Below are 16,183 nucleotides of genomic sequence, written 5' to 3'. Positions count from 1 at the left end.
ACACCCTGTAAATAAACGAAAGGTTAAGTCATGACACTTTCATTACTAGAATATTTGTGTGGTTCCCTGGTAAGTAATAGCTCGGCATTTATAGGAAAGTTACTGAAGAGAGCTTTATGATGGCCACAAAACAAACTAGTTCAGTAAGTTGCGAACATTGAAACTGGCAAGCCAAGAATACATATCAGTGCCTCAGAGCCAGAAGCACGTAAGTCACATTATGTAATTTTACAGCAGAGAGGAAAAACTTTTCTCTGGTGCATGCCAAGGATGGGACTCGCATTTTTTCAACTCTGGTAAAAAATTAAAAGCATTTCTTTTTAAAGAATTACTTTCACATGGCTCGATGCGGAATAGGCTTCAACTTACAACGCACTATTGAACGGAAAAACGCAACTCTTCGACTTACATCAGTTAGCTCCGAAGTACAGATATTTCCATAGGCATTGGCAAAATTGGCATTCTTCTTAAAAAGATTGGCCACCCCTACCATTCTTAGAAAAAATGAAAAATTATGCTGCATTCCAGTACAAGGTACATGAAAAGAAAAAAAAAACAACGAAAAAAAAAACAAAGAAAAAAACGACTTACTCTTCGGACTTGAAGTCTGGATGAGCAATGTTTGAATAGAACATTTCAGCATCAATATGCTCTTTTAGTCGATTTTGGGTTTTCTCTGTTTCTTGCTTAATAAAGGAGTGGATTCTGAACAAGACTTCATTTTTCAAAGTGGGGTAAGAATTGAGCTGCAATAAATATTTTTTAGTGTTATTACGATAAAATAAAAACTATTGTGAGAAAATCATCACAGAATTCGCAAAAGACCAAGATATGATGAGGTATACGGTATATTAGGTGAATTCTCAGATTGAAAATTAAATTGAAACTGCTTTTGTAACACAAAGCAGATTATTACCAAAGTAGGCTATTAATCACAAAGCAGATTGTTACCAAAGTAGGCTATTAATCACAAAGCAGATTGTTACCAAAGTAGGCTATTAATCACAAAGCAGATTGTTACCAAAGTAGGCTATTAATCGCAAAGCAGATTGCTACCAAATAGGATTAATTATCAAAAAACAGATTGTTGCCAAAGAAGATTATTAATCACAAAGTAGATTGTTACATATGAACAAGTATTATCATTGCAAGATGATTAACGGTGGAAGAAGTTAGTTAATTAATACGACAACAATTCCACTCATTTTACGTCGTATGAAACATTGAGAAGAGATAAAGTGGAGGGAGTGAAGATTATCATTCATGAGACCAAGACACTAAGTCACGTGATAGATTTTAAAGCAAAGCATTGGAAGAAACCAGGTTTATTTCGCTTGTTTCATGCAAAGCGTGCCAACCATTCGTCGTTGTTGAGTCACGTGACTTGGAGTCTTTGGGTCAGCTTTTGCTGAGTCAATGATTGGACTTGTACAATGAACACTCGGTCGCCAGCAAAGAAAGATGAATTCGCACAGTTAGTAAGAATTCTCACAGTCAGAATTTACCTCCGGAGAGGAGGGTGCCACAAGTATTCTTACATTTTTATAAAATACCATATATTAGAATTCGCAATATGTGTTAAACCATGAGTTCTGGATATGGGTACAGCCTTGCTACAGGCTAAAATGACATTTTGAATAGGAATTGGCCAAATGAATCAATGTGGGTTGTTGAGGGTCACGACAATCCTATATATAAATATGTATTTAAAAGGGGAAAAAACTTTTTAGTCAACTTACACATATGACACACGACATCCAACATGCAGCAGGGTTGCCACAGAAGTTAAAGAATGAAATTCCCTCACATTTCCAGGTTTTCCAGTCGGTTTTAGGAAAAATTCCAGGATAATGTATGACAACTTACGTTATTTAATATAAATACAATATAATTTTTACTGTAAATAAACCTAAAAATTCATTAACAAAAAAAATGCTTTAAAACATTATTGATAATTGTTATCATTATCTGGGTTAAGTTAAGACAAACTTGAAATTTAACTACAAATGCTTTGAAAGGCCAGATAATTCCAATTAATGCTTTCAATTTAAATCTCTTCAATTATGTTCTGCAAAAGTTTGTTTCCCTTTCAATGCAATTTTTATTACTCAAAACTTTTTTTCAGCACTTTCTTTTTTTACTCTTTTTCTTACTTTGCAACTTTTTCCTATTGCATAATGATATGTACTAGGGACCATTCCAGCCTAACTGAGCATATTATAAAAAATCTCATTTGATTTAAGTCTCCCTCCCTCATTACAGCATGAATAACAGTATTCCGTCAGTCCATAATGCTGCAAGACTTCTCTTTCAAATTTTTGACCAACATGCCCTTGCTGATACTACACTCTCTACAAGTGGTGTGACATATTTTTAAACAACATTGATGTTTTAAAAAAAATGTTCAAAATTAAAGCATTAATGTTTTAACAAAAACCACGATGGATGTTTCCAAAACATCGACAGTGCCACTATTCTCAACTGTAACATAAACATGGGAAAAAATTATCCTCATTGTGATAAAATCGGAACATCTTTCTTCGCCAAGAAGGATCTATAAAAATCATAGTTCATTCTGTTTCAAAAATAACAATATATGCTATAAATATTCTCTGCAATGATAATTCAATTTAAAATTCATATTCTTAATACAAAAGAATATAGAAAATTATTACACTATTCTTCTAAAATGGACTTTCAATTTTGCTTTCAAAAGATTTTTTACAAATCCTTTAGCTTTAAAAGCAAATGAAGAACTAAAAAATTTAAATGCTCAATTTTTAACAATTCAGTATTTTTACAAAAAAAATATGTAATTGCTAATTAACTCAATAACACATGAAATACACCGCCAGCTCAGTCAATTTCAGCCGAGGACTGCAGTTTCGTGCTTATTAGCACTCATCAGCCCGGCATAGGAGTGATTGAGCTGGAAGTGGAAAACCTCTTAAGGAAGCCAAGAGTGCCAAACTCAATAATAGTTAAAGTTTGCAAAAATAAATATATAAAGTCATTCTAATCCAGAATTAATTAAAATAACTTCCAACCGTTGAAATGATGGGAAAACTTCAAGAATGCATATGGACTGAAATCTCAAACACACTAAGCAATTTTCGGCAAAGTCACTTTCAAAAAAAAAAAATGTTCGCATCTTTCTAAAAAAAAAACAAGTTTTAACCTATAAAAGCTAAAATTTTAAGGCTTTAAATTTTTATGATCATTCATTTCATGAAAAAGAAAGAAAAAAAAGTAGAATGAAGGCTATTAAAATGCTAGTACGAATACACGTACTTTGCGAAAAATACTAGTAATGCGTGGCTTGATTTTTTTCCCAAAACAAGCAAAATAAAATGTAATGCTATAAATCAGAGCTTCATAATTTATGCATGGATTGTTCTAAAAATTTATTTATTTATTTATTTTACTTATTACATTTAGTACTTAAAAATGAGCTTGGATTTTCTTCTTCTTAACTATCAGGAAAATTTGCTTATCTGGAATGCAATATTTAACGCACTTCCACATTTTTAAGCAACAGTTTCACCCATCAGATGCAAAAATTGAGAGAGATTCCCTAACATTTTCAGAAATTTCAATAATTTGTGACTTTCCCTGACAATTCCCTGACCATTTTAGGTGTTTCATTTTCCCTGACAATTCCAGGTTTTCCATATTTTCCAGGTGCGTGGCAACCCTGTCCAGTCCCTGGCATTCATTTAAATTTTGACATCTTGAAATCAAATTACTCTCAATCACGAACTGCAATAGGACCCTACTCGTTGGGCTTCTTGTTTCTACAAAAGGCTCTTATCGCAATTATGGTCGCGGAAAACGTAATTTAATTCAAGGTGTCAAAATTTAATTGAATGCCAAGAACTGGATGCTGGATGTTGTGCTCTGGAGGCTGTTTTTTTTTTTTTCCAAAAGAGGATTGTGTTAAGTCGAGAGGGTCGAGTACAGTCGGACCCCGATCAAAGGACCATTACCAAAATCAAAGAAACATTAACTACGACCAACTCAGAGAAATTAACAATTCGCAATTGCTCAAAAATCATACTTTTAAAGATCTAAACACTATTTTAGCTTGAAGATAGTGTTAGCTCTTAATTAAATTACGATAAATTAGCCGTCACAAATAAAATATCAGGACGCGTTTGATTGCCCGAATAGAAAAGATTTCTAGTCAGTTCTCGATACATAGTTGCATGTATCGTTACATTTGTTTGAAGCTAACTTTTGTCTTCCTTTGGAGTTATAACACCTTCACAGTTTTCTAAGTAATGTTCAAATAACAATGATACAAAGTACTCAACATGTGGAAAACTATTGCTATTTTCTCCTTATTGATTTTCATGCATAAGAAGTTACCACTTTTATTTAGGCGTAATCTAAGCACATTTTCAATCGTTTTAAATGTTCACACACATCAAAACTACTGGAAAATAAAGCTAAATGATCACTAATGTGCAAATATAGTATCAATTTTCTCCATTAGATTTAAGTAGCGCACAATCAGCAGAAACTAATCGCAACAAACTTATTTTCGTGGAGCACCTTCTACTTTATGAGGGTAAACTACCAACTCACATCATTTGGAGAATCAGATAACTCCACTGCTTCTGACAAACTAATCAGTGATGTTCCCATAGGGTATACTCCACATACGCCGTATACTCTCAAACATTTTTTAGAATTATAGCGTATACCCTCAAGCTTCAAAAATTTAAAATTTTCATTTATAGCTCACATTCCATCATCGCATTTTTAAATTCTCCTAAAGCAAAAAAATTATTTTTATGTTAACCACATTTTCCCACAAGTAACCGTATTTCTGTATATTTCTTAACAAACCAACTCCTTTTAAACGCCTTATAATCGCATGCACATATTGTGCATAATGGATTACTGGGAGTATACCCTCAGAAAAATTGATGAGAACATCACTGAAACTAATTATCAAAACAAGTTATTGCTCTAAACTCAACAAATGAGCTACATTTTAATTCCTGATCCACAGTTATTCAGAGTACTCCAATAAAAATTTCGATTTTTATTGACCACTCACCAATTTTGCTGATTCTTCGACAGCAGTGATTAAAACATCCATCACGCAATTAACAGATTCTTCAAGAGGCTCTTTGTAAAATTCAAGTAATTTTCCATTCATAGCATCCAGAGCAAGTGATGGCACTGATATAGAGTTTCTGTAAACGACCAAATATAAATATATTTATATATCAAAATTAATAAATTCAACTCCTTAAATCCCCCCTTTTTTTCCATTTTATCCTTATTGTATTTAATTGAAAACTCTTACCTGACACCGCATAAGTTGGCAACAAGAATGGTTAGCTCTTCCTCGTCTGGTATCAAAGACTATTGAAAAGAAGCAATAAGTTTTATACTTTATCAAGGCATTATTTTTTCAGTATCATGTAATTTACTACACAATTTAGCTAATACTTCAAAGCAGTGGTTGGAAAAACTACATTTTTTTGGTAGAGAACTACAACTACAGCTACTTTCTTACAAATGTAGTTAACTACAACTACAACTACTTTTTTTAAAAAGTAGCAACTACAAACTACTTTTGAAATGTTGTCGCTACTTTTCAAAAAATAAGTAAATAAACAAAAATAAAAAAAATTAAATAAAATAAAATAAGTTGGTTTAGTGTGTCCCACAAAAAATGAGTTGATTTTTCAAGTCATACCCTCTTATATTTTTCCAGTTAGGTCAAAACAATTTGAAAAAAATGTTTCATATAATTTGTTGAATAACGGCAACCCGTGCCGACTTGCGTCTGAAAGTGTAAACCAGCATTTGTATGCTAGCTCACCCCCCCCCCCCTCCAAAAAAAAAAAACTTTTTAAAAATTCGAAATTCCTGTTGATAAAACGTTGCCCCTAATTCCTACTCCCCACATGTACCACAAAAAATATTTATTCAAATTAAAAAGCATTTGGATACCCCACACTTGGCCTAAAAATTATAATTTTCTTCAAATAATTAATTTTTTTTCCTATTTATATATATCTTTTAAAAATTTTCACATGAATTTAAATAAAAAATCAAGTTCAAAAATTATTAGCGAGCTCATTTTCAGATCAACATTTTCAAAAGAGTAACAAAAAAAATAATACATTTGAAATGAAAAATTCAACTTAACCTTGAAAAAATCCATATCTTTGAGTAATTTTAACGCTAATTACCTACTTTACTGTTGATATTTTTCAGCTTGGTAATTTCGTAAAATTTACCATAAATTTTAAAAAATATGTTTCAAAAAAAAAAAAATTTTTTTTTGAAGAAAGTTATAATTTTAGGTCAAGTGTAGGGGATACCTTAATGTTTTCTAATTTGAATAAATGTTTTTGTGGTGCATGCGGGGTATAGGGGGGCAACGTTTTATCAACAGAAATTTCGAGTTTCTAATTTTTTTTTTTTTTTCTTTTTAAATTTGGAACTGGTTGCAGTTGTTCAAATTATATGAAACTTTTTTACAATTGTTTTGATGTAAGCGGGAAAATATAAAAGGGTGTGCGACTTGAAAAATCAATTTTCGATTTTTGGCGGACACCCTAATGCAAACACACACGGTAAGAGGATTGAACAAAAAAAGGTTTAGATTGACAAATTAAATCATTTGAACATGGAATATTACTAAAAATTACCTATTATTTATTTTTCGCCCCAAAATGTCCGTTATTCTTCTCTTACATAACACTGTAATTCTCGTATTCATTGTAAGCCGGCAAGGGAAATTCAACATTATCCTCATCTATAACATTTACAGTAGCTTGAAAATTTAAGCTTCACGAAATATATATGTTATATATATATATATTTTTTTTTTTTCAAATTTAGGTTTGTTCATACAAAATTAACGAAATTTTCAATTCGCAAAATCATCGATATCTTCATTTTCGCGAAAATAAATGTTTTTACAGTGTTGGATCTCTTTGAAGTTTAAAACGTTCATCCACGGGACATTCCCGAGTCAGAAAAAACAAAGGGGTTACTAAATTGGCGGTTATCGCTAATTCATATATACTTTTCTTTTTAAGTCAAGCTCTATTCAATACAAATTTTGGCGAAATATGAAAATTACAATTGCAAACGAACTAATGGCGTCAAACAGATAGAACGTATGGCGTCAAAATGATATGCCAGAGGTCATCTCGTATTTTTATAAGTCTTATTTCTTATTGCATCCATTGATGTACCCGCGTAAGATTTGCTCGAGTCAAATTCGTTTAAACCGAATTGTTTCTTTAAAAAAAAAAAAAAAAAATCTTTATTAAAAAGTAGTTTTTAGAAATCGCTACAAACTACTATTTTTTTGTATCGAACTAACTACTCACTACACTACTCTTTTTTAAAAGTAGTGCACTACACTACAAACTACTGAAAAATGTAGCTACTACAGTAGCGTCGCTACTTGTAGCGCGCTACTTCCAACCACTGCTTCAAAGCAGTGGCGTAGCCAAAGGGGGGGGATGAAAACACCTCCCAGAGGCATTGGTTTTAACAGAAATGCAAATTCCAAGTATCATACAGTAGTTTCTGCATATAAAAGGGCTGTTTTGATTTCTTAAAAACAAAACCATGCAAAAAGTATTTTTGATCAAAAAAATCCCCCTCAGAAAGTATTTTCGATCAAAACATCCTCTCCAGAAGGTATTTTTGATCAAAAAACCCTTTCCAGAAGGTATTTTTGATCAAAAAATCCCCTTTCAGAAGGTTTTTTTTTTTTTTTTTGCTGCTCTAAAAACTCGCTCCAGAAGGTATTCTTAATCAAAAAAATCCCCTCCAGTAGGTATTTTTGATCAAAAAAAAAAAAAAAAACCCTCCAGAAGGTATTTCTGGCCGCGCTAGTGCTTCAAAGTAACATTTACGCATACTTGAAACGAAAAGCCATGTTTAAAAATAATAAAAAAACCAAAATGTTGCTGTAGCCGCTCCTCGGTCAACCGCGGAGAGATAGCTGATGAACTGGAAACGGAAACAGAACATTTCATTTTGTAATAGGTAGGATCAGCGAGAACGCGCAAGCAGTAAGAACTTAACTACGTGGTGCGTCCGTGCTTATTCTGAATGAAGTGATTCGCTTCTGTCTACAGTCCATCCGCCATCTCACAGGAAGAAACAACATTATAAACCGCCCTCCAGTTGAATTGCAGTTAACAATAAGAAAAAATAAAACGCTTCAATACTAAAAAGTTTGTGAGGGCACCCTGGATGCATAATTAATTTCTATGTAAGCACTGTTCTATTCTCCATTTTTTCTATTTACCTTGTCAGAAATTTCTTGAGCTAACCGTTCTGCAAAATAAAAGGTACGTAAAAACGAATAACATTCATTTTAAACCCAGCTTAGTTACTGAGACAGTCATTAGATTATCAAGTTCAACAAGAAATTCAGCACATCCCTTACGAAGATACATACGTAAAATGAGGTTGTGAGAAAGAAAAAAAGGGATGTTAGTGGACATTTTCAAGTTTTGAGTGAAACGCGTTTAAAGATGAGGTTCTAGGTAGGCTTTCATTGAAATTATTCTCTAAATCATGCAGTATAGCATTACCTACCAGGGCTACTAGTACTATCTCTAGCCCCAAGACAGAGGAGGAGTTTACCTATAATTTCTACTGGTTATTTCCAAATTTATTATTTTGCCACTTATGGGCCATTCATTAACTACGTAAAGGTCCCGAGGGGGAGGGGGTTGAAGAAATCTTTACATACCCTTACTTGGGGGGGGGGGGTCCACGTAATATTTTTCAAGTCGATATTTTACATTAGAAATCGCGCGGTCAAGTTGTTTTGCAGAGATCGTATTTTATTTGTGTCTGAAAGATAAAAAACTTAGGCTGAGCTGTATTTTATTTGTTTTGTAAAGAATGAATGGTGTAAAATAAAATTTAAAAAAATCGCACTAGGTATGGCATGTTTTATTTTTAATTAGTATCGCATCATATACAAAAAAAAAAAAATGTCGAAAAAACATTTAGTCTAGATTCCAACTTTTTAGTAAATATTTCTTGATACAATAAGGTTTAATTTAATAATAGTGAATTTAATAACGATTCCTGTGATACAAGATTCGTGGATTCGTTATTTTATTATTTTGGAAAACGAAATGGAATCTTACGTAAGAATAGCACAGGAAGGGGGAGGGGTGAAAAATCTTATGTATCCTTACATGGGGGGGGGGGGGCAAAAATTGCCAACACCTTCCTTACGTAATTAATGAATGGCCCCTTACATCCCTTTGCTTCTCACTGCCTCAAATGATGTTAGTAGTTTCTTTTAATAATGTTTTGGTTCATTTTGCTTTATCGGCTAATATTGGTTTAGTAAAGCCACTTTCAGGACAACCGACTTAACCAACATTTTGGTTCCAATAATGGCTCAGAACCCGCTATGCTTGACGTATTAAAAATAACTATAGCCATAGAATGTGACTATGATAATTTGAAGCATGACCTTGACAATGGTTACTTCTTTTTAAGGAGTTCAGGGAAAAGGGAACGTGTTACTTGCATTGGCGCTGATTTGAGTTGAAACGTTTTCGCAAAACTACCACTACGGAAATAAATCATCTCAACTTAACGCAATAACATTTACACCCCTAAAAAGTAAACATTGTCAACATCAAGTTTCAATCTATTATTGCCACAATATAGTCTTCGCCTTCCATGTTGCAAACAAAAGTTACGAAGATCAACAAAAGCTAGTTTTGTGCAAACCTAACAAAAACTCAGTTTCCCGTTCCAAGAAGTATTTAAAATTTTTACTTCTTTATTTCTTTAATTTTATTAATTTACCTTTTGTGTTATCTTGTCTATTATTTATTTACTTGTTTTTCATTTTTCTCAGTTATTTTAAAACATGATTTATAAAAATATTTTGCTTTTATAGACTAAAATAATTGAACACCAATCATGCAACAAGGTCTGAAAAATGATTTTTTTTTTCACTGAAATATTTTTGGCCTTCTAGTCAAGTAGTTCCACGCGGTACCTGTAACAAAACGTAAAATAAGTCACCGCCCTTTTGATAGTAGTTTTAGAACTTACCAATTCCAGTTTTTCCTGCACTCTCGTGTAGAGTATAAAATGAATTTGAGCTCCGGCAGTAAGCACGCGCATGTTAATACCTTCAGAATAACCCATCATTTTAACGTTCAAATCATCAATAAAGTTTTGAATTAATCTGAAAAAAAAAAGTGTTTCATTAAAAGTCACTGAAAACTTGAAGAAAAAGAAACGTTGAATTTCAGTTAGTCAAAAGTGAAATACAGCTGAAAAAGGGTTTTGAGATTTTAAAAGAAGATACTAAAATTTTTAATGTCATTTCCTGGCAGTTCAAGATACTTGAAAACTTGAAATGAGAAATAATTTATTTAAAAAAAAAATGAAATGCAAAACTGTCTAGTAAACCAGAGTTTCCCAAACTGTGGTCCGCGGACCCCTGGGGGTCCGCGAGTACATGCCAGCACTGTAAAAAAAACTGAAACGTTACTTATTATTTCCATGGAACGTTGCGGGATTTCACGGGTTTTCATCTATTTCCCTGTAAAATCAAGTATTGTTTCAAAAACGTTTCCCGAACTGAATCAAGTTGCACCCCTCATTGATGCGAAAAATATTTTTAGCCACCAGTTTAAAGATTTATTGAGTGTGTTTATTCGGTGCATCGTCTTTACTTTTCATTACGGGCCGTGCAGGTTGACAAAGCACCTACTGAGGGCAAATAAGTCTCTGGATAGCTGCAGTCAATGGAGCTGCTTGGTTCTAACTTTCAATTCTGCCACAGCGCTCTTAGTAAATTCCAATCAATTGTACTAAATCTACCGAAATCCCTTTGAAAACTCTAGACTGGCTTTAACCGGTGAGATCTCTATATCCTTCAGACAGATTTCGATTCCGAGTCACAACTGACTACAACTGTATTTATGTCGAGGACCACATACTAAGTGCCTGGCCTCCATTATTTTTTATACCGATAGATGGCAGCACCATCACCGGATCGAACAGTTAATGAGAATTTAGAACTAGACCAGGAACTAATAGCTACCTGGTGCTAGCACCCCCCAGAGGTATCGCTTCACTTGGAGGACATTGGGACCACGAGCATATTTAACGTCGCCCAGTCCCCTTTAATGACGACGGTGGATCTTCGACCATCGAGGTTCGAACTCAGGACCCTCCGGCCCCGAATCCGACACTCTACCGATCGGGCTACCACGGCCTTCAAGGTTAATTTCAGGAAGGTGCCTGATTTTTAGCGGAAAAAGGTGCTAGTCTTTTCAAGATATGTTACTGGTAGAAATTGGGCACATCAGCTGCCCACTACTTTCCAGTAACGTTTCTGAATGGTTTTTACAGTGAGGGAGTCCGCGGTGCTATCCAGCTAAAAAGTTAAATATTATTGAGATTGAAGGACTAGTAACGATACTTTAATTCAAAGAGAAAGCACATTTATCAGGAATAAAAATTGCTTCTTACGTACATGCAGGACGCGGCAACCCCTCCCCCCCCCAGAACTCTCGGAAGTAAACACACTACACATTAATTAATTTTGTGTACATGACGAAGTTCATATTGTTACAAAACTATATTAAGTAAAATGCAAATATTGGGGCACATTTTTACAGCTGGGATATTATACTTCAAATAAAACTTTGCTCCAAAATTTTCAAGACTAAATTTAATAGTCAACATTCACATCTTCAAGCAAGGGCTGAAATAGTTCAAATGCTATAGTTTGCAGTCGCTTTTAATAATTATGGAGTACCCCTGCGAAAGGGGTACCTTCAAAATAATAATGTAAGAAATGGAAACCAGACATGAGATCTTAAAAATAGACAGAACAAATGAATAACTAAATTTAAAGGAAAAATATATTCCGCTCGCCCGAGCGGGGGAGGGGGGGGGGGCTCCGCGAAGTTTGTAGTTTTTCTCGTTGGGGTCCGCGGAGGTCTGAAGTTTGGGAACCTCTGTAGTAAACAATCGGTGCTCACTTACGCTTGTTTTACAATTCCCTGAAAAGAAGCCAACCGGCTTTGCAGACAGCCAATGAGAGCGCTCCCCTGATTCATTGCATTCTCCCAATCAGAGAACTTGAATTTTGTACTAAATGAGATGCATCATAATTCGAAATTATTTAAATTTTAAATTTAAATACTAAATTATCCCAAATAATTAAAATCTAATAACAAATAAAACTTTTCTGAAGCAGTTCACTAGATGGCGCAAGCTTAACTTGCGACCGTGAAGATACAGTTTAAAAGTTTCTCAACTTTAAATTGACTTAACTGTAATTGTTTAAAAATGAGACAGGATAAAAGGACCAGAAATCCTATAATCTATCCCCCTTTCGACGAATATATGCCACCAATTACTTCTTTAGAAATCTCTCACTCATTCGCAAGGAAAGAAAGCTTCTTTTGGATGGTTAGTTGCTAAAGTTGGCATTTATGATTGGCATCTATTGCTTATTTAAGAGTATTATTTTATATATTCCCGATTTCCCACTATAGAATGACTTGAAAAGGACAGACCGGCTTATCCGACATTTTCGTTCCATGACGATCGAAATGAGCAGAATGGGCGCCGAGCACATTGGGCCCCAATGTTCCCGGCGCCCAATCTTCCTGGACCGCATGACGATTGGGGAACCAACCTTGTTTCTAGTATTTATAAATATGTTTTAATATTCGCTGGTTGCAATTTCGTAAAACAACTGATGATAAGTTGAGAAAAATGTCACTAGAACAATAACATAGTTCACAAATTTAACGAAAATGTATCGGGAAATGTTTACTGGAATGAATCTCATTTTAACACCTTATTTTTTTTTAAATACAGGTATGTATTTTAAGTAAAAAGAATATTTTTGTCCTGACAACGGCTATACGCCAGAGGGCGCTCCGATCGGTTGGAGTCGGTAGTGGGGCCTTCGACCTTGATACCGCTCCGCTCGGCAGTCGCCTGCTGGCTGGCTTTGGTTGAGGCAGGATCAGGCGTGGCGTAAACCTCTTCAAAAAAGTGTGTGCAAGTTCAAAATGCAACAAAGCATTGAACAGCGTTACCGCATTCGCCTTGGAAAATTGACTGCATCAACACTGGAAATGATTCAGCAAGTGTACAGAAGGGAAAGCTTATCGCAAACTCAAGTTTTTAGAGGCCGGGAGAGTGGAGGAAGAGCCTTGTGCAGATCGCTTATCAACCGCGGAAAACGAGCAACGTGTGCGACAGTTGCTGAACACGTACCAACGTTTAAGTGTTTGCATGATTGCAGAACAGCTAGGGAATGGATAAAATTGTTGTGCACAAAATCATCATTGAGGATCTTGGGATGAGAAAGATTTGCGCCAAACTCGTGCTTTGTGGTTGCCGAGAACTTGACAAAAATGGCATCGTAACAGTTCCACAGCGTCCCTACAGCCCTGACCTTGCCCCAGCAGACTTTTTCCTCTTCGCCAAAGTGAAAACCGCCCTCAAAGCCTCAAAGGGCGCCATCAGGGGACCCTTGATGATGTTAAAAGGGCGTGCACGCATGCTCAGAAGGATGTTTTGGTTGGTGACTTCCAGGGAGCGCCTGAAACGTAGCCTACAGAGTTGTGTTGATGCTCAAGGAGCATATTTTGAAGACTACCAAAAATATGTAGCAGTATCTCTAATAAATTCTTTTTTGTGGACTTATTCTCATTACTTAAAATACACACCCTATATGTATTAGAAAAATCTTCACTTACCAAAAAAATAAGCAAACATCAAACAGGCAACACATCTAAAGCTTGGACACCAGTTTTCTGCAACAAGGCTTTTGTAAAATTACTAATTTTTGTCAACCGACAATTTTAGAAAAAAAATGTCGGACGAGGCTGCTCCCCTTATATAGTGGCCTTAAGTCAATCTGAACGCCCAGTAATCGCCGATACACTTATCAAATACGCTCAGTTTATCTTTAAACTGGTAGCTAAAAATATTTTCACACCCGCAAATGAAGTCTGCATTCGTACAACTTGTAGTAATTTAGGAAACTTTTTGACAAAAATACTTGATTTTCACAGGAAATTGATGAAAACCCGCTAAATCCGGAAAAGTTTCATGGAAATAATCAGTGACATTTCGGAATTTTTTTATGTTGTAAAACTACGCTGGTTACCAGGACCTTTGCCATTTTACAAGTCAAGTACATGTAATCGACCTAGCTGCATTATTTTAAGACCTTGTTCCCGAGAAAGCAGAAGAACTCTGGAGGTAGAAATGTTTGAATTCAGAGCATCAGAGGCCGGAAATTCACTGTAATGCGTGAGAATTTCTAAAAAAAAATTGAGAAAAACAAATTTTTTCCTTCCCCAAAAAATCAGCGTATAGAATAAAATCGTTTTAAATTTTGAAACATTTAAAACGATTTAAATTTTGAAGCGCTAAATATATATTTTTAGAACTGCTTACATATACCTGACTTGTTATGTGCCCTGGCCTCAAAAAATTAAGGTACAACAGTTTTTTTTTTTTTTTTTTTTTTGCGTCTAATTTGCAAATGAATGAATGTAGGAACAAAATATTTGGAGGATAGGTGCATTAAATAGCTTTTTATTGAATGCGTCATAAAAATTTGTATAAGTGTATTGCAAAAACGATTTATAACAAAAAAAAAGCAATCTTTGCTGAAAAGTCCATTCTTGAAAAAAAAACAGAAGATCACAGTGTTATATAGTAAAATGACATAGAAACAATACAAAAATAGGTTCTAATAAGGAATGTGTCCCCACTAACTTGAATGCATTTGCGGTACCGGTTTTCCATGCTGTTTATTAAGTTGTCGGACACCAGAATTGGAAGCGAAAACCAGACACGGAGTAAGCCTTGTTCCAGCTCATACAACGACCTTGAAGGAGGATTTAAAGCAGCAACAGATCTGTCAAGATAGTCCCAAAGATGTTCTATCGGATTCAGGTCTGGAAATCGAGCTATTCATTCCATTCGTTCCAAACCGTGGTCCTCAAGATACTCCTCAACAATCCGACCTCGGTGAGGTCGTGCATTACAATCCATCAGAATGAAGTCATTACTAATAGCACCAGAATATATGCGGACATATGGGTCAAGGATCTCATCCCGATATCTCAGACCAGTCAGAGTTCCTCCATGGAACACATGCAGGTCAGTATGACCACCGAGCGAGATCACTGCCCAAACCATGATTCCACCATCTCTATAACTGTGCCTTTCAACAGTGTTAGATTGATTGTATCTAGTCCACTGTCGGGGCCGGAGGGTCCTGAGTTCGAACCTCGATGGTCGAAGACCCACCGTCGTCATTAAAGGGGACTGGGCGACGTTAAATATGCTCGTGGTCTCAATGTTTTCCAAGTGAAACGATACCTCTGGGGGTGCTAGCACCATGTAGCTATTAGCTCCTGGACTAGTTCTAAATTCTCATTAACTGTTCGATCCGGTGATGGTGCTGCCATCTATCGGTATATAAAATAATGGAGGCAAGGCACTTAGTATGCAGTCCTCGACATAAATACAGTTGTAGTCAGTTGTGATTCTGAGTAGGAATAGAATCTAGTGCACTGTTCCCTCCAGATCAGTAGACCCCCTGAATCACTCTCCAATGTAAATCTGGACTCGTCTGTGAACAGCACAGAAGCCCATTGCTGCTGGGTCCAGGAAACATGTTCTCATGCCCAGCATAAGCGGATCCTTCGCTGTGGATCCCTGAGCGGAACGCACGCAACTGGCCGTCTTACATAGAAACCTGCATTGTGAAGACGATTTTGCCCCGTAGTAGCAGAGATTTTTCTTCCTGATGTTACAAAGTGGTCTGCAACGAACTGTGGTACAGTAGTGGTTCTTCTCCTTCGGGACAAAAGAACTAGAAAACGATCATCTACAGGTGTTGTAGCTCGTGGTCGGCCTGGAGCAGGTCTTCTGGGTACAGAATTTTCTGATTGGTATTGATCCCAAAGTCGCTGAACAGCTCTACGAGACACATTGAGACGTCTAGCACCTTCAGCCTGAGACAATCCCATTTCCATCCATTCTCCTGCCCACCACCTTAACGAATCGAGCAAACGACGTCTCTGAGACATTTTCTAAACTCTATTGACTATTGTCACCGAAACTGCCAACAACAGTTGAAAATAAACACAACTTACAC

General features: G+C 35.5%; 1 protein-coding gene across 1 annotated transcript in view; it reads right to left on the bottom strand.

The window, feature by feature from the left end:
• Positions 1-16,183, bottom strand: part of LOC129227965 (dynamin-1-like) — a 129,755-nt gene that overhangs the window by 88,051 nt on the left and 25,521 nt on the right. Inside the window, exons 9-12 of the mRNA XM_054862590.1 lie at positions 10,081-10,216; positions 5,318-5,376; positions 5,066-5,204; positions 592-746 (exon numbers count right to left, since the gene is read on the bottom strand). Coding sequence (XP_054718565.1) covers positions 592-746; positions 5,066-5,204; positions 5,318-5,376; positions 10,081-10,216 — 489 coding nt within the window. The remainder of the gene's footprint in view (positions 1-591; positions 747-5,065; positions 5,205-5,317; positions 5,377-10,080; positions 10,217-16,183) is intronic.

This window comes from Uloborus diversus, chromosome 8 (assembly GCF_026930045.1).
Source record: "Uloborus diversus isolate 005 chromosome 8, Udiv.v.3.1, whole genome shotgun sequence".
NCBI lineage: Eukaryota > Metazoa > Arthropoda > Arachnida > Araneae > Uloboridae > Uloborus > Uloborus diversus.
This window is presented reverse-complemented; position numbering and strand designations above follow the sequence as displayed.